Source organism: Lentinus tigrinus (genome assembly GCF_003813185.1).
Source record: "Lentinus tigrinus ALCF2SS1-7 unplaced genomic scaffold L226scaffold_39, whole genome shotgun sequence".
NCBI lineage: Eukaryota > Fungi > Basidiomycota > Agaricomycetes > Polyporales > Polyporaceae > Lentinus > Lentinus tigrinus.
In genome coordinates, this window is record NW_027137948.1 from 215,673 (window position 1) to 232,030 (window position 16,358).

General features: G+C 55.5%; 8 protein-coding genes and 1 non-coding gene across 9 annotated transcripts; 7 read left to right on the top strand and 2 right to left on the bottom strand.

Moving 5' to 3' along the window:
• Positions 1-133: 133 nt before the first annotated feature.
• L226DRAFT_616314 (uncharacterized protein) lies at positions 134-1,317 on the top strand. The gene is made up of 2 exons (XM_067686889.1): positions 134-250; positions 305-1,317. The coding sequence occupies exons 1-2, from the start codon at positions 202-204 to the stop codon at positions 1,021-1,023; spliced, it is 768 nt and encodes a 255-aa protein (XP_067530828.1). The 5' UTR covers positions 134-201; the 3' UTR covers positions 1,024-1,317.
• A 235-nt stretch (positions 1,318-1,552) lies between these two features.
• Positions 1,553-1,645, top strand: L226DRAFT_t244. The gene has a single exon. It is a non-coding gene; the product is annotated as a tRNA-Ser (tRNA).
• A 704-nt stretch (positions 1,646-2,349) lies between these two features.
• On the top strand, positions 2,350-3,177 carry L226DRAFT_233451 (uncharacterized protein). Its single transcript, XM_067673113.1, has 4 exons — positions 2,350-2,448; positions 2,515-2,550; positions 2,610-3,067; positions 3,122-3,177. The coding sequence occupies exons 2-3, from the start codon at positions 2,519-2,521 to the stop codon at positions 2,992-2,994; spliced, it is 417 nt and encodes a 138-aa protein (XP_067530829.1). The 5' UTR covers positions 2,350-2,448; positions 2,515-2,518; the 3' UTR covers positions 2,995-3,067; positions 3,122-3,177.
• Positions 3,178-4,024: 847 nt separating this feature from the next.
• Positions 4,025-4,731, top strand: L226DRAFT_526105 (uncharacterized protein; the record flags this gene model as incomplete). Its single annotated transcript, XM_067679030.1, has 2 exons — positions 4,025-4,076; positions 4,139-4,731. The coding sequence occupies 2 exons, from the start codon at positions 4,025-4,027 to the stop codon at positions 4,729-4,731; spliced, it is 645 nt and encodes a 214-aa protein (XP_067530830.1).
• Positions 4,732-5,014: 283 nt separating this feature from the next.
• L226DRAFT_233465 (uncharacterized protein) lies at positions 5,015-5,908 on the top strand. The gene has a single exon (XM_067673114.1). The coding sequence runs from the start codon at positions 5,247-5,249 to the stop codon at positions 5,775-5,777; it is 531 nt and encodes a 176-aa protein (XP_067530831.1). The 5' UTR covers positions 5,015-5,246; the 3' UTR covers positions 5,778-5,908.
• A 448-nt stretch (positions 5,909-6,356) lies between these two features.
• L226DRAFT_593871 (uncharacterized protein) lies at positions 6,357-8,462 on the bottom strand (the record flags this gene model as incomplete). Its single annotated transcript, XM_067685623.1, has 7 exons — positions 6,357-6,933; positions 6,987-7,275; positions 7,439-7,623; positions 7,680-7,835; positions 7,910-8,114; positions 8,170-8,298; positions 8,359-8,462. 7 exons carry the CDS (start codon positions 8,460-8,462, stop codon positions 6,556-6,558), a joined length of 1,446 nt encoding a protein of 481 aa, XP_067530832.1. The 3' UTR covers positions 6,357-6,555.
• Positions 8,463-9,495: 1,033 nt separating this feature from the next.
• Positions 9,496-10,649, top strand: L226DRAFT_547851 (uncharacterized protein; the record flags this gene model as incomplete). Its single annotated transcript, XM_067682531.1, has 4 exons — positions 9,496-9,648; positions 9,719-10,043; positions 10,103-10,275; positions 10,344-10,649. 4 exons carry the CDS (start codon positions 9,496-9,498, stop codon positions 10,647-10,649), a joined length of 957 nt encoding a protein of 318 aa, XP_067530833.1.
• A 1,452-nt stretch (positions 10,650-12,101) lies between these two features.
• On the bottom strand, positions 12,102-12,521 carry L226DRAFT_574975 (uncharacterized protein; the record flags this gene model as incomplete). The annotated part of the gene is made up of 1 exon (XM_067685131.1): positions 12,102-12,521. The coding sequence occupies one exon, from the start codon at positions 12,519-12,521 to the stop codon at positions 12,102-12,104; it is 420 nt and encodes a 139-aa protein (XP_067530834.1).
• Positions 12,522-12,723: 202 nt separating this feature from the next.
• Positions 12,724-15,625, top strand: L226DRAFT_526109 (uncharacterized protein; the record flags this gene model as incomplete). Its single annotated transcript, XM_067679031.1, has 15 exons — positions 12,724-12,762; positions 12,820-12,930; positions 12,972-13,183; positions 13,238-13,358; positions 13,416-13,538; positions 13,603-13,645; positions 13,700-13,805; positions 13,870-13,984; positions 14,041-14,051; positions 14,083-14,188; positions 14,244-14,321; positions 14,372-14,448; positions 14,613-14,802; positions 15,174-15,520; positions 15,586-15,625. 15 exons carry the CDS (start codon positions 12,724-12,726, stop codon positions 15,623-15,625), a joined length of 1,719 nt encoding a protein of 572 aa, XP_067530835.1.
• Between the last annotated feature and the right edge of the window lie 733 nt (positions 15,626-16,358).

A 16,358-nucleotide genomic window follows, 5' to 3' on the forward strand; every position in this document is an offset into this window, starting at 1 on the left:
TCATAGCCCCATGAGGCTTGCAACAACGTATGCCGTACAGACACACCTCCAACGTGTAGCATGCCGTGAGGGCATCTTTGAGCGGCCACGCACGGCGTCATGAGCCAAGATTTATAGGTAAGGCAGACGCACCTTCTCCAGCACCTACCCACCTTCCTCTTCCCCCTTTTCTTCTTCTCTAACGATCTCGGTGGTTTCACGATGATGCGCATGCTCAACTTCGTCCTCGCCGCGCTGCTTGCTGGGTCCAGTGCGTTGTTGGCTCCCCCACCTTTGACGACGTTTCGCTGACCCTTTGAATTAGGCGTTGCCTCTCCGGTCAACAGGCCGCATGCCAACTATGTGACCACCATCACGAGGACCTTTGAAGGTCAAACGACGACGGAGACCTGGACGATCGATCCGCCCACTGGCGGCCCCTTCCTGGCGTCGACGGGCGTTGTATCGAGCTTCACGTCCGTCGCTGCAACCACCGGAGTCGTCTCCAGCTTCACGTCGGTTCCGGAGTCCACCGGTGTCGTTTCGAGCTTTACATCGGTTCCGGAATCCACCGGCGTCGTGTCGAGCTTCACTTCCGTCGCCGCTTCAACCGGGGTCGTCTCGAGTTTCACTTCGATGCCGGAGTCCACTGGGGTTGTGTCAAGCTTCACCTCTATCCCGGAGTCCACTGGAGTAGTCTCGAGCTTCACGTCCGTTGCCCCCTCCAGCGGCGTCGTATCCAGCTTTACCTCCATCGCACCCTCTAGCTGCGTCCTGTCAAGCTTCACCTCCATCCCGGAGTCGAGCGGCGTGGTGTCGAGCTTTACCTCCATCGCCCCATCCAGTGGCGTCGTGTCCTCATTCACGTCCGTCCCCGCGAGCACCGGCATCGTGTCGAGTTTCACGTCCGTCCCTGCTACGACCGGCGTCGCGTCATCCTTCACCTCCATCCCGGAGACCACAGGCGTTGTCTCCAGCTTCACCTCCGTGGCCGCGTCCACTGGCGTCGTCTCGAGCATCGCCTCTGGGGCCACTACCATCTGAACAAGACACCGAGCGAGAGGTTGATAGGAGTCGAGGTGCTGCAAAGGACGCTTTTGGACTTGTTTCTTTGTTCGGACTTCATAGTCGCATTTATGTGTCGTTGATGCTAGTCGTTGATGCTAGTTCTGATACGTTATGCAGTAGCATCGGACCGGCACGTATCATTAACGATCATACTGCATACCTATATTCTGAGACCCCATTACTGCAACTTTTTCGTGCGTCTTCGGAGCGTGGATGAGTGGATTTGACGTAGGCCGCATCCGAGTGGAAGCAGTTTGCACCTGGTCTGGCACCGAGAGTCTCGAAAATGCTGCCGAGAAAAGAGGAAAGATCTGACCATTTTCACGGATCTTTCTGTGTCGTCGATACTAATTTCCTTGCAGGAGACAGGAACTGAGAACTCAAAAAAGCGGGAAGAAGTTGTCGTACATGAGTGCGCAGCCCGAGCTTCAAGTTGTGGCCGCGAGTCAAGGAGAATACAACACCCCTGTTAATGACATAAATAACGTAACAGTTGTCGTTACAAGACACTATGGCCGAGTGGTTAAGGCGACAGATTCGAACCTGTTCGATTATCTGTTTCGTTCTGCGAGCGCAGGTTCAAATCCTGCTGGTGTCGAACTGTTTTGTGGACCCCTCCGCGACGCTTTTTGATGTATGGCTCGATGACGTTTCTCGCGTGTTCCTTAGTACACGCACCACACACAGTTATGACTGGATATGAGGACTACGAGTCAACAAGTTGTAGGTCTTGGATGTTCCAGTTGCGCGGGCAAACCACCGACAGGCGATTGGCGGGCGATCCCGCGTTATGTGATAATGTGGCAGTGAGCCCCGAAAGGGAAGTTGGAGCGCTTGTGCTGCGTGGTGTTAGCTGTCTGCTCGTCTACCTCCATGGGCCTACTTAAGAGCAATCCGCCACGTTTCATATGACAATGTATCAAGGAGCAACCTAGCAACCAACTTGCTGATAGGAAGCAAATGTAAGTTTCAGATTAGGCCTGTTGCTTCGCAGTTCGTGTCATGTTTGAACTTAGTCGAGTTTTCCTACCAGTGCGGCCACCTGGTATTTGCGATGCTGACTTTACCGTATCCAGGGGACAGTTGGGGATAAACGGACTGCCAGAAGAACTGTGCGAAAGTGACGTTAAGTTCGGTGTGCCAAGCACAAGTCTTGTTTGCCGGGCTGCGGAACGGTCACTACACGGCGAAGCATACATCGCATCGAATCGTTCTCAGCACGAGTATCTGTCTCTTCACGTAGCAGGTGGGCTTTCGAAGGTGCCTTTCTGCACTGCCGAAGTCCCATGGAGGCATGGTGCTCGTCCACACTGACCATTGCTCGCTCGGGTGCGGACCATGGCGTCTAGTACGACGACAAGCGAGTGCTGGAGGTACAGTACTTATGAGGTGACTGAAAAGGTGCGCCCTACTCCTCATCAGTCTCTCCTTCCCTCGTGTTCCACCTAATTTCATTTTCTCCACAAGCGTGATGCATCTGCTTAGCTTCGTTCGTTATCAGCAGTACGTGCTTTTCCTCCTTGGCCCCTGCATGCGCTGACCGACCGACGTGAACATCGCAGGCATTGCTGTCCCCGTCATGGGCCCTCACCCCAACTACGTGACTACGATCACTACCAGCATCGGCTGCACGCCGAAGACGCAAGTATGGACGATCGACCCGCTGACGGGCGGCCCCGCAGGCTCAACAGTTTCCGCGTCTACGGGAGTCGTCTCGAGCTTCACGACCTTCCCTGGTCTCCGCCGGCGTTGTTTCCAATCTCACGTCCATCCCCGCTTCCACGGGTGTCTCTTCCAACTTCACGTCCGTCCCCGCCTCTACCGATGCCGAGTCCAGCTTCACTTCCGTACCGCAATCGACTAAGGTGGTCTCGAACTTCACTTCCGTTCCTGTGTCTACCGGTGTCGTCTCAAGTTTCACCTCAGTGGCTGCTTCGACTGGGGTAGTGTCGAGCTTCACTTCCAGACCCGTCACCTCCAGAAGGGCGTCTTCCATTCAGCTGCGAGATGTGTCCAGTTGGTGAGCTATTTATGAAGACGATGCGTTAGAGCAGCCTGGCTGATTTCTACCCAGACGTTAGATAAGATGGTTTGTAACAGTGAATTGTGAATTGTGACGGACGATAACAGCAGCTTGTCCTACCGCCTTGTACAATACGATGTGCAACTCGATTTGACTCCAGTGGACCGGATGCTATCTCAGAATGCCCGCACCTTCGACTTCCCACGTTCGGAAGTCCTGACAAGATTGCAAGCGGATGTGCGGTGAGTTCTTTTCATCTAAGTACGCCTCGCTCAGGCAAACTTATTAACACATGACCTTGAAAGGGGCGGCCTCAAGTATTGCATCGATTCGCTGTGCCGAGGCCGCCGATGACCAATCAGGCAGTTCGCGCCAAGTGGGGCACCGCGCGCAGCGGGATTGCGCCACCATGGCTCGGGTCGGCTTTCCGGCTTTTACAGGTGGACTTCATTTTGGCTGACTAATGCGAGTACTTATTCCAGCTTTCTCCAGAACTTGATCCCGGCGCAGGAGTCTTGGAAGCTTGGATTCCCAAAATGTCCCCCTGAGTCGATGCACACACGAACCCTTGCGTGAGTTCAAAGGTCCAGATGATTTCGTTTGATGTCTCATACTAAACTACGCAATAAACAGTATTACTGGGACATCTTGAGGGCTGCTCGAGATCGTACATTCGGAGCGCTCACTCGGGGCTCCTCGGCGGCTCAAGGTATAGGTGCGGGCGCTCCGTCCGACTGCGCAGTACCTCGGGGCGGGGCCCGTCGGACAGGCAGCCACCGACTCTCCCCACCTCGATGAGTAGTCTGTTGCTGGTCATGCACAGCATCGCGGTCAGCTTGCTCCACAGCCTCTGGGGGACTCGAGTATATAAGAGTCAGTCAGCTTGGTGAGCAGCCCCCCCCTACTGCCTAGTCTTCTTTCGTTCCTACACTTCCATCCTCTACGTCTACTATCATGATGATGCACTTGCTCAGCGCTGTTTCGGCCGCTCTCCTCGTTGGTCAGAGTACGTGTTCTAGTTTTCTCCCCCTCTGCTTTCGTCCGCTGACATGTTCTTCGAATCTTCAGGCGCTGCAAGCCCATATTACCCGGCATCCTTCGTCGGCCGGGACGCCTCTTCATCCTCTGTGTCCACAAATTCCACAACATCGAGCACGCACTCATCCAGCCACTCCTTCGTGCCCAGCAGCACCGTGTCCGTGAACCCTCCCACCTCCACCGGCAACTCCACCAGTAACTCCACGAGCACCTGGAACGGTATCTCCCCGTTCAACGGCACGGACCCGTTCTCCACACCCTTGGGCCTGCTCAACTTCACGAGCCCTCTGAACCCGAACGTCATCACCTACATGACCGAGATCCCGGTCACGAACATCGTCGAGGTGTCGACGGAGATCCCGCTCGCGACAACGCTGACGGTCTCGGGCTCAGCAGTCACCGCGTTCCCGGTGACGTTCAACACGACGTACACCGCCGCGGTGCCGTATGTGACGGTGGTGACTGTCGATGGGAACGCGACGACGACGGCGTCGGTGTCGGGCACAGGGGTGTCGTCGGCGCCGACGAGCTCCGACTCGGCGTTTAGCACGACTACCGCGTCGGTGTCCGAGCCGACTACTGTGTCTGCTACGGCGACGGCAACCACAAGCACCAGTGCATAAAACGGCCTATTACGACCATTACGTAGATCTCACGAGTTCCAGCCCGAGTCGATCCATGTCGCCTGACCCGCGGACATTCGCTGTATCCTACAACCCTCACGTACACATGATTATTAGTTCTCCATCTCGCTTTCTAATGAAGTGTTCTCTTGCATGACCTTTCTGAGTGACGTGTGTCAAAGGTTCGATTGCTCATCTGTTGTAGTCCGGACAGAGCTTCCTCCGTGAGATTCACAGTCGGCCCGCAGGCGTTTCCAGTTCACGGTTCACGGTCTCGGATTCCCACGCCACCGCAGGCGCCTCGTGCTCTTATCCTCCTCCTCAGGGGGCGCGAGGACCCCAGTCTCCTGCGGATGCAAACCTCTCTCAATTCCTCCCCTGTCTTGGCCTTTCGTGAGTGCCGACGCAGGCCGACTCCAAGTTGAAGCGGCGACCGGACGTCCGGAAAGTCTTCGGGCGGACGAGCGCCCGTTCCCGACGCGCGCCCGCCGCGGCGCGCGTGTCCAGTGGCGCGCATGCGCGCCCAGTGGAGATGCCTCCGTGAGGCCTCTCTCTCCCTCCGACTCTCTCCTCTCTTGCGAATCCACGCATCTCTTGCTGGACTATACTCGCACATATCATCTCTTGCTGGACCATACTCGCACATCTCATCTTGCCTGCATGTGCGCGAAGTGGAAGCCTCCGTGAGGCCTCTCTCTCACCCTCGTCGCTCTCTCTCGCTCTCTCCTCTCTTGCAAATCTACGCATGGTCTCGCTGGACCATACTCGCACATACCATCTTCCCTGCATTCATTTCTTCCTTCGTGCCTCCGTCTCGCACATCACACGCCTTGGTTCGCCCGCCGGGAGTCCAAAGTCTTCTACCACAGTGGCCCTGGTCTCACCGGTGCGTGTGCTCCTCTGGGATGGAGACCGAGGACCTCATGCTGCCGTCAGTTGCTTCAGGGATCACGAAGGAGAGTGAGATTACCGGGCCCAATGCGTCACCCACAGTCCCTGCCTTCGTAACGAACTCGATCGGAGACCTTCGTGCGCTGCTTCCCTAGGACAGGCATGCAAGACAAGAGGCGGGCACCACCATTACCTTGTCGAGTTCACGACCGTTGCCACTTCCTGATGGCTGAAGAAAGGTGGAGACAGGAACGTCGTGGTCCATGTACGCACGCGAAGCTGTAGTCCTCCCCCTTGCTGGACCATACTCGCACATATCATCTCTCCCGAATCCCTTCACAAAGCTATAGCCCTCTCTCTCCCTTGCTGGACCATACTCGCACATATCATCTCTCCTGCGTCTCTATATTGCACGTCATGCACACACTTTCGCACCTTCCGGGTTCACCCTGTTCGGCCGTCCGTTTCCTTGAGTCCGAAGTCTTCTACCACAAGATGAGAGCATCTACCACCGCGACCTCGTCGAGATCGCGACCAGTCGACAGGAGCGGTGACAGATGTACCATACTCGCACATATCACATATGTCAAGCCGCCTTGTTGCATGATTAGGCCTGCAATGTATGTCTTGAGAGGTTTGATGTCAACGACTCGGGCATGTGCGCGTGGTGTGAAGTCTAAGAATGTTTGTTCATAATCTATGTCGTCGCGCGTACCCGCTACGCGTGTGATTCATGTAATATGAAGCAGATGTGAATGAGTGTGTGGGGGTAAAGAGAGGACGGCAGTAGTTAGTCTGTCGTATCCGAGAGGAGAGTATTAGGACGGCGAGAGGGAGAACTTATATGGGGCTTATGATAGATGCAAGCGGTCAAGATAAATGTACGTCGTCGAACTGCGGTAGTGAGTGTAAGTACAAGGTATGTGTCAGTGCTTACTGATGAGCAGTACTAGAGGGAGGACGACTGCCAGAGACTGCAGTTCTTGTTGCGCGCATAGCCTCCCATTCAGCTGCAATGACCGGGTTGTGTTCCAACAAAGCACGCCACTGCTCTGCGATCTGCTTGTCTTTCTTGTACACGACGGTCTGGCTGCCCTTCTTGTACGTGAAGACCCCGCCTGCGTCCTCGCGGGTCAAGTCTCCTCCGAAGAATTCCTTGGCTGCCTGCGCATCTTCGCGGTATGTGTTGGCGCGACAAGACTTGAGCCTGGCGAGGATCTGGCTATACTGCAGTCGTTCTCCGTCCTTATCCGAATGCGCGGCCCAAAACGCACTCTCCGATCCAAGGCGTTCCTTTTCCTCGACGAGATACTGCAGGGTGAAATATCAGCAAGAGCGCACTATGTCTTAAGACACGGCCTCACCCGCCAGTTCCCATACTCGACTTTCATCAGCTCCCACGCATCGTCCTTGTCTACTTTGCCGTTCCGTCTGGGGCTCCGTTTTTGATAGATATCTGGCCAGTACTTGAGTGGGATTGCACGCCCTTGTATCGTGAGGAGGCTACCGGTCTCCCACTCCCGGAATAAGTCAGGGATGTCCCGGGAGAAGTGGCGTCGAGGAGGAGGAGGGATCTGGGATGCATCAAAAGTGAGTTGCTCCTCTCCGAGCATGACAGAGACTTGGTTCTCGGGCGCGATGTCTTCAGCAGGGCTATGAGTCAAGATGAAGGTCAGTCCATGGTGTGCGGCGTAAGGCAGGTAAGATGTAGTACTTGGCAGTGCTAATATCGGCTAATGTGCGTACTAGCTCGGGTGTGACTGAAGCTACCGGTCCCGGTGGCTCGCGACTCGCAGATGAAGGACTGCGCACTGACACGTGAGAGGTTTGCGATGGGGGCGGTGACGGTGCAGATCGCAGCAAACCTCGTGCGGGAGGTCTTGGAACTAGTGCGACAGGTCCTGGCATGGAGGCAACTTGAACCAGGGTGTCTATCCTGTGCTCGAGCTTGCGGGTTATGTTCTCCACACGCCGCAAGTTCTGGCGCAGCGCTGCATCACTCTGTGTACGGTGGTGACAATGGTACTTTCGTGAACACTTGAGCTTGGACGACGTACCGATAGACTGGATACTGCTGCGCTTGTCCCATCGCCATCTATGTCTTCGCGCGGGCCCTCCGGTACACTGCTCGATGGATTGTCTTGGGGTTCCTGGGGTTGTGCGCTACCCGAAATGCCTCCAGTTTGGCTATATGACCTCAGTACAGCCTGAGTCTGTGGCCGCGCGCACCATGCTAGTGTCAGCATCATGCGCAGCCTTCCGAGGTAAGTTGAAACTGGGGACATACCCATTCATCCAGCTGTGCGCTCTGAAACTCCGACATGGCCACTGCACCCGGTCGGTCGATGCCAGTGTGTTTGCTCAGGTATTCGGTGACAGTCGACTCTTTCCGAGTTGGCTGGAACATTGAAGCAATACGCTTTGCAGAATGGCTCTGTGCTCGTGCCCCGGTCACATCCCCTCGTTTGCGCTTCTGTGCTGGATGGAATAATCTATAGAATAAACTCAGAGACTATAATCATTGGGCGAGATTTCCCAGGTACTGACGCCTTCCATTCTGACTGGTCGTTTGCAAACTCAGTCAGCCTTGCAATGACCTCCTCTCGATTTCCACTAGTGTCTTGTCCGTAGCTCGCCAGACGCTCTTTCAGGTCCCGAACTTTGACCTTGGTAGTTCTGAAAAATATTGGGTCAGCTCCACTTCGAACCTCAGCTAAGGGGCTCTGACGTGCTCACATCTTGTACGTCTCTGTCTCGTACTGACCATTCTCCGTGATAGATTGTCCCAGGCACGGCAGAGTGAGAGCGATCGCCGCCTTTCGAGTCTTATTAGATGCCATAGAGTAGAATAAGAATTAATAGTGATGGGAGGTAGGTTGAGATAGCTGCCCGGCATGCAGCTCCGCACACACTGGGTCAGCTTAGGGGCTTACGAGCAGCCGTACATGCCGCCTGTACTGTCCGCGGACACTGCGTCGGGACTCCTAATTCAGATACCGGCGGATCGGGTAACCTCATTTTGGCCGGAGAGAGGCCGTGGGATGAGCCTCCGAGTCTGTCGTCAGGCCTATCTGCCCTCATCTCAGCTGTGTACCCTCATCTCAGCTGTGTGCCCTCAGCCAACTATCATGGACTCAATTGAAGAATTCCAACAACTCAAAGGCGCTCTCTCTCTCCTCACCGATGCTCGCATTGTCGAAATGGATGCGGTTGCCGATGACCAGGAGGAGGAAGTAGAGTCGTATATGGCCTCTCTCGAAATTGATGAACAGATCGGTGCGGACACAGTTGAATCACGACTTGCACATGCACCTGGCAGCGAGGTATCCGGTACAGACGGCTTAGAAGGTCGGCCGGCGGACTCTTCTCCATCTAAGCACTCAGAATCCGAGCCTCCGCATGTGGCAACTGGCAACCCCTCCGACAAAAAAGCTCAGACAAACCTCACGAAAATACATGACAACCTCAAAGAGGCGTCCAAGAATATTGTCACAAACAATACCCTCAAGGACTATGTGCGGTATGTATTTCTGAGACTTCCGGGATCTTGAACACTCTAACTACTACTACAGCCTATGGAATACGTTCATCGACTTCTGCACAAAGCTCGGCTTCATCTCGAGCCCCGACCAACTCCAGGAGACCGGTCGGTATCGACACCTCCCTCCCGATTTGCCTGCATGGGTTGCGATATGGATCATGGACAAGTGCGTATTTCTCGAACTTGAAGATATGTTCAACGCAATCTGAACACTGCGCTATGTCACTACTGCTATCCCTCGGCGGTGTCATAGATGTGACGACCTGGACATTCAGACAGGAAAGAGTAAAGAGCTTGACACGACCCGAGCGACTTATGGCACAGCAGAGAAGATGCGGGCCGCTATCACACATGTATACGGCCGGGACTTCGGTCTTGGCACACAATTCTGGCTTGAGGACCCACTGTTTCCGGGCAAATTCAGGGGAAATCCTTCACTGTCTACCACGGTCTCAACATACATGATCAGTCTGCGTCGTCGTAAGGTGTGTCAGCTGACATATCCTGGCTCCGACTCGGAGTTGTGTTATCTTCCACTCATATTCCACGCACTAGGTCCGCGCAGGCCAGACTGTTACAAGTGCCCGAGCCATTGATGAGCGAACCATCAGGGCCATGTGGGAGTTCAACGAGGCATTCCCACAAGCAGTATCCCACCAGCAGTTCTCGCGTGAATGGAAGGCAGACCATCCGGAGTATTGGGGTGGGCACAACACTCGGGTGATGATTCATTGCCTGAATGTCATCGCGTTTCTCTGTCTTCTCCGCTACGACGAGGCCTTACACATCCAGTGGCATCACATCACCGTTGAGGACCTCGGAAACAAGACCTTCACAATGCGTATTGAACTACCCTTCCGCAAGACCCATCAGAACGGCGGTGAGTACCCATATGTAGGCATGTATGCTGTTTGTCTTTCTCATGGACGCGACCGACAGGATGCGCCCCATTTGTGCTCTACTCCAACCACAATAAGCCATGGATGTCTGCCGTCAAGGCCTTCGCGCGGTGGTCAGATATCTGCAAAAAGCTGAAAATACCGCGTGAAGGGTATGTGTTCCGGAAGCGAGTTAGGTTCGACGATTTCAGTGTGAAGCCAGATGATGCCATGGTGCGCACCCCATAATGTTCAGCCAATGAGCCTTCGACTAGGTACTTATAGGCACCTTTCTCCCACAGACGAGTGAGGCGTTCCTCGAATGCTTCCGAAATAATCTCCTTGATGTTGGCATTGATCCCCGCCCATATGGTACCCACTCGTTCCGACGAGGGGGGTGCCAGTACCTTGCCATGGTACTGCGGTGGCCGATCCGCAACATCTGCACTTGGGGCGGATGGTCGGAGAATTTCAATAGCGCTACCATATTCAAGTACCTCTTGTCATGGACTGACACACCACTGATAGGGCGAGAGGACTACTTCAATCCTAACCGCCCAGCAGGAGAGATTTGCCATGCATGCGGACGCTCATGCTACTGTGCCTAACTTCGAAGTTCGAACATGGTTCTTCCCCTTGAACACGCTGTATTTTGATCATGTTTCACACTAGGTACGAATGTAATTCGAGCGTCGTATTCAGTGGTACTCGCGTGTCGCGTCTACTCTGAGCTAGAGTAGGACATGGAGCCGAACGCAATTCCAGTGTCGTATTCAGTGGTACTCGCGCGTCGCGTCTACTCTAAGCTAGAGTAGGACATGGAGCGGAACGCAATTCCAGCGTAGTATTCAGTGGTACTCGTGCGTCGTCTCTACTCTGAGCTAGAGTAGGACATGGAGCCGAACGCAATTCGAGCGTAGTATTCAGTGGTACTCGCGCGTCGCCTCTACTCTGAGCTAGAGTAGGACATGGAGCCGAACGCAATTCGAGCGTCGTATTCAGTGGTACTCGCGCGTCGCGTCTACTCTGAGCTAGAGTAGGACATGGAGCCGAACGCGGATGAGCACCGGGCTGATTGAAAGATGTATCTACGGATGGCAACAGGACCTTGCGCCCATGATGGACCCAACGAGGTGCGTAGTCTCTCAGTATGAAGGGCTTGCGATGCTGACATTCGCGCAGACTGGCTGATCAAGCCGTCAATTTGAACCTCAGGCTGATGCGCTGGCCTCTCCTCTCTGCGCTAGAGCTCGAGAAGGTCGCCAACACGCGATGTCTCCTCCTGGGTGCAATTACCCTCTGCTGCTACGTCACTCGTACTCCCATAGTACGTCCTGGCTTTTCCCTAATGCGACGACGACTTATCCCTTGCAGGGGCACACAGATCAGGGTGGGAGTAGTGGTCAGAGAGCACAACTCATGGGCCACCACGGACGTCAATACCGTGACCGGGTAGTCTGACCACACACCTCGCGGGAGGGACAGTCACGACGCGAGGGTGGTCGAAGAAGGCACAACGTCCCTGCAGACCGGGTATGCATTGCAAGCCACCACGCACCTCGCACACTGGGGACCCATCTGCTGCAGGCATCCATCAGGCTCGTCGTCTCGCTTGATGTGGGGTCTAGTCTTGTATGACCCTCTGGCTGCAAGAAACCCTCACCATAGGGACAGTATGGGTCGGGAGTCCATGGCAAGCCGGTGGGCGCAGTGGGAGCCTTTAATACCCGTGGCAAGCATTGCCGACGTATTTCCGATGATGTTCAACAAAATTCACGTGCTGACGCGACGCGACAGCGACACTTCCCACAGCTCTCTGCAACTGTATCCGCTCAATCTCGACCTCAACCTCATCACCCAGCTCGACAGGCCGCTTAATTGGCCACCGCGCAATCCGGCCATGCAGCCCAAGCTCCGGAAGGTTCACCTTGCAAAGGAACTCCTGGTAGCGAGCGCTCGGCAGCAGGCCGTCCGTGATATGGGCCTTCAAGCTTCAAGGAGCGCAAGGGGTCGTGCGCCCGCTTATCGTGCGCCGGGTCGTGTATCCACCGCAACAAGAACTAGTGCGCCCAGAACTGCTGCTGGCGGCCCTCGGTGCGCTTCGCCTCGAGCTCGCAGCTGCCCAAGTCCTCGCTCATCCGCATCAGCCAGGCTTCGTCGAACAGCACCGGGTCCCGCTCCGCAAGCAGCGCGTGCTTGATCTGCCAGTGCGCAATCATGTCCCCGAAGCGCCGCAGCGGCGACGTGACCATCATGTACCCCTCTCCTTCGGGGATGCCGAGCAACGAGTGGCCCCCGGGCGTCGTGGTGTACGACACGGCGGACGCGGAGACGCGGTTGCGCATGGCCTCAAAGACGTCAATGGCCCCGTTCTCTTGGCGCGTCCCTAACAAGTTCTCCAGCCCGCCTTTCCGCTCGACCTGCAGCGCGGGGATACCGCGGTCCCAGAAGAAGAGTGACGCGACGCGGCCTGCGGCCATAATGGATTCTGAGATCATGGCGCGGGCTGCCCCTTCATCTGCAGCACCGGGTACGTCATGGACGGGAACCCGCGGAAGGTGTGCAGCTCATCGGTCGACAAGAGCTGCTGACGACGAGCAGGCGTACAGTTGAACGTGTTGTGAAGTTCGCGATGGAGTCAAATCCCCGGCATGCGAAGTTTGCGGCGTGATTGCTTCCTCCATGAAGAACGCGGAGCAGCTGTGCGAGCAGGTTGTCGAGGTGCGCGACTGGCTGTGGTTTCCTTGTATGAGTGGTGTATCTGACTCTGCGACGCAGTCGATCACAGACGAGCTGGAAGATATCGACCCGGAGAAGCTCGTGGCACGCATCGCAGTGCTCGCACAGCTCGCTCTCCGTGCACCAGACGCGTTCGAGCAGAAGAGTGATGTCATCATGTCGTTCCGGTCCTCAGGTCTGCTCCCGACAAGGACGAGATGATGGAGACGGACACGGACTGGTTGGAGGATGCTGCGATCCCGCTGGAGCTCAAAGCGAAGATCCTCGCGCTCAAGGTGTGCCGGAATCGGTGTCTGGCGCATGTGGAGTCGGAGACGGCGCTGGATATCGCCCAGCCGGTTATCCAGATGTTCTTGACTGTGCTGCAGTATGAGGGGTCGTTCTCGGCGGATGATGCGGACAGGTGCGTGGGTGTTCAGCCGTGAACGACTCTCGGCTAATGTGGTCGATCTGATAGCCCATGGGCGAGAGCACGTCTGAGGTTGCAGGCCACGACGTCGCTGCTTCACTTGTCAACGGTCAAGAAGTACGCATTGGAGGTGTCAAAGTACTTTGTCCCTATAGCGATCACCATCCAGGTGCGTCATGCTCTGCCCTCGGTGTCCTCTTATGTTTGCTGACCGCTAAGTTGTTAGGATCCGGTCTATCAAGTGCGCATGACCTTCTTGGACAAGCTCATCTCCTTTTTGTCGCAGCGCAGGATCCATCCGATGTACAACATCGTGCCGTTCTTGAGCGTGCATGATCCCGAGCTTGACGTTAAGACGAAGGCAAGCCCCACAAGCATATACAGACTGACTCTAGCTGACATTGAGTGCATAGGCCCAAGCATATGTCAAGTTTGCCCTGAGGGCTCTGCCTAAAGGTACGTATACCGTAGTCTTGTCTAGAGAGATCTGACGGGAAACTTTCAACGCAGCCCTTACGCTGGAGACCTTTGAGCATAACTTCATCCGACTACTCCACCTGCTTGCACACCACCCAGACTTCGCCATCGACGTTAACTCAATCCCTGACATGGCGGGGTGCGTTTTCCCAGTGTATGGTGTCCCCCACCACCCATGTTGACAATTTCGCTCGCACACCTAGGTACATCCAATTCTTCCTGGAACTAGATGGGACGAGCGACAACATCGCACTGCTGTTCCACATTGCACAGAAGGCGAAGACCGTGCGCGACGCAGAGTCGCATGTATACAGCGAGGTAGGTGTCGATCACGCTCTTTCTACTGTCCTATGTTAACTCACGTCACTTCGTAGAATTTGTATGCGTGCGCCGAGCTGGCTCAATACCTCAATTAGAGCGTATGCCAAGGCGAAGTCATGGAACCTCGATACCTGGCCAGGGAAGGTCAGGTTGCCCCCTGACATCCTGCGGCCCCTGCCCAGCGCAGAGGCAACGAACAAGGTACCACTCGCCGCTTCCCCGGGATTTGCAGGCAGATGCTGACAATTGTATCTAGATCCTAAAAACGGTGTATCTGTCCGAGGAGGCGTTGTCCTGGCTAGCTGAGAAGTCGAAGCAACCAAACGAGGAGAAGGTACTATCTCCCATACCTGTGAATATAACGTATGCTGATCCGAGCCGCAGGAGAAGAAGCCTCGTGCGCCCCGCCAGCCCACGGCGAAGCGGAAAGCCGCAGGGCCGAAGACGAACGGGACGAGCAAGTACGTGCTTTGAATCCCAAAATTTCTCCGTCTTACCGGGTACTGACGGCTGTCATCCGGGCGCCTCACATCTCTCCCTCTTGCCATCAACCTCGTTCTGACCGCAACGCACAAGCTCGATCCTCTATGGCTGCAGCCTTGCTCTGCTTTCTCAGTACACATAGGCGGGCCCGAACCGGACAGAAGCGCAAACAGGACGACACTGACGAGGACGAGGAGCCATCTGATTCTGAGATGGATGAAGATGATAAGGAGAACGAGAGAGCGATGTCGTCGCCTGCGAAGCCAGAAGAGTCGGAGTCGTCCTCAGAAGAGGAGGCAGATGGAGAGAAAAAGGACAAGCCAGCTACCAGGGTGAGTGTTCGTTAGCAAGTCTGTGGGCGGGTGTCATTCATAATGTGCACCTCGTTCTTCGTAGGCACGAGCGAAGAAACAGGCTGCACGAGCCGCGAAGCGACAAGCACAAGCGGCGCCATCGGATGGATGATCGCCCACCCCCCTCCGCTTAGTCTTCGTCTTTCCTCTTGAGTTCTTGGACGTCCTCCTTCATCTATGTTATGCGCTGCGTTATCTTACAACATATGCTGTCTGTATCTTTGCTATCTCCTTCGCTTGCTGTGTCCGCATCGCTCTAAGTAGTTTCTTCTCCGGAACTGGCTGCTTCAAGTTGTAGGTGCCCTTAGATGTATTCCCACCGAGTAATGACCTTGCTACGATCTAACCAGGTCGTCGAGTCAGACGAAATCCCCGCCGATGCACTTGAGCTCGCCAAGGAAAAGCGCAGCGAACTCATCGAGCAGCTTGCGGAAGTCGACGACGAAGTTGGTGAGCTGCTCATCATGGACGAGGACCCGACCACACCCCAGCTCGCAGAGGCCATCCGCCGTGCGACCATTAGCCTCAAGTTCTCTCCCGTCTTCCTCGGTTCCACAATCAACAACACTGTTGTGCAACCCCTCCTCGACAGTGTCTGCGCGTACCTGCCCACGCCCGCCGAGTCCAAGGTTACCGCGCACGACACTTCATTTCCGGTCTCTTCTCCTCGTTTCCCTGCTGCAGCACCCATCATCCAGTATCCACGCGCCGGCGCCTCCCGCTTCAGCCTCTGCCTCGATGATGTTGATGAATCACCTGCAGGTACAGAGAGTGGGAGCGGACCTGTACTGATTACGCGTAGGTGCAAGATGATAGCATTCAATACAGATGCCGTATACTACTACATCACTATACACAAGGTGCATACCGATACCAATACAATGGGAATGTATACAAGCGACGTTAATCAGCAGTCAAGTCAATGAAGATATCTGGGTACGATACGGAGCCTTCATCATCGCCTAGAGTTAGATCGATGATGTCTGCATCAAAGTTCACGCACGACGCGGACGGTGTTCTGCCGCGGGGCGAGCGCGGCAGTGACTGGGCAGAAGGCTGCAGTGGCTGAGATACCAAGCCGTCGCACGCGGCCGGTGGAGTTGACGTTAGCATTGGCTGGTCCCTGTCAAAAGCGAGCCACGAAGGCCACCAAGATGGACGGGGAGGGGATGGCGACGGCGAGGCTATTGACATCTGCTGCGGGTTCTCGTCGGGAAGCTGAGGCGATGACGGCGGCGGCGGAGATGAGTGTGGTGAGCGCAGGGAATAGAATTCGAATGATGAGGGCGGCAGCGGAGGTGAACAGCGGGTAGCAGAAGGCGATGGGCGCGAAGTGGTGGAAGGCGCTAGCGAGAGAGACGTAGGTCGTAATGAAGAGGGCGACGATCGCCGCTCAGTTCCAGAACACACAGAGTGTCCTGTCACCCGGCTTCCAGCCGACACAGCAGCGTGAGCCTCGTCACCGTGCGGGTCAGCGTCAGCGGTCAAAATCACGAAGTGGATGGTCGGCTTGGGGCCACTAAACTCGACGACCT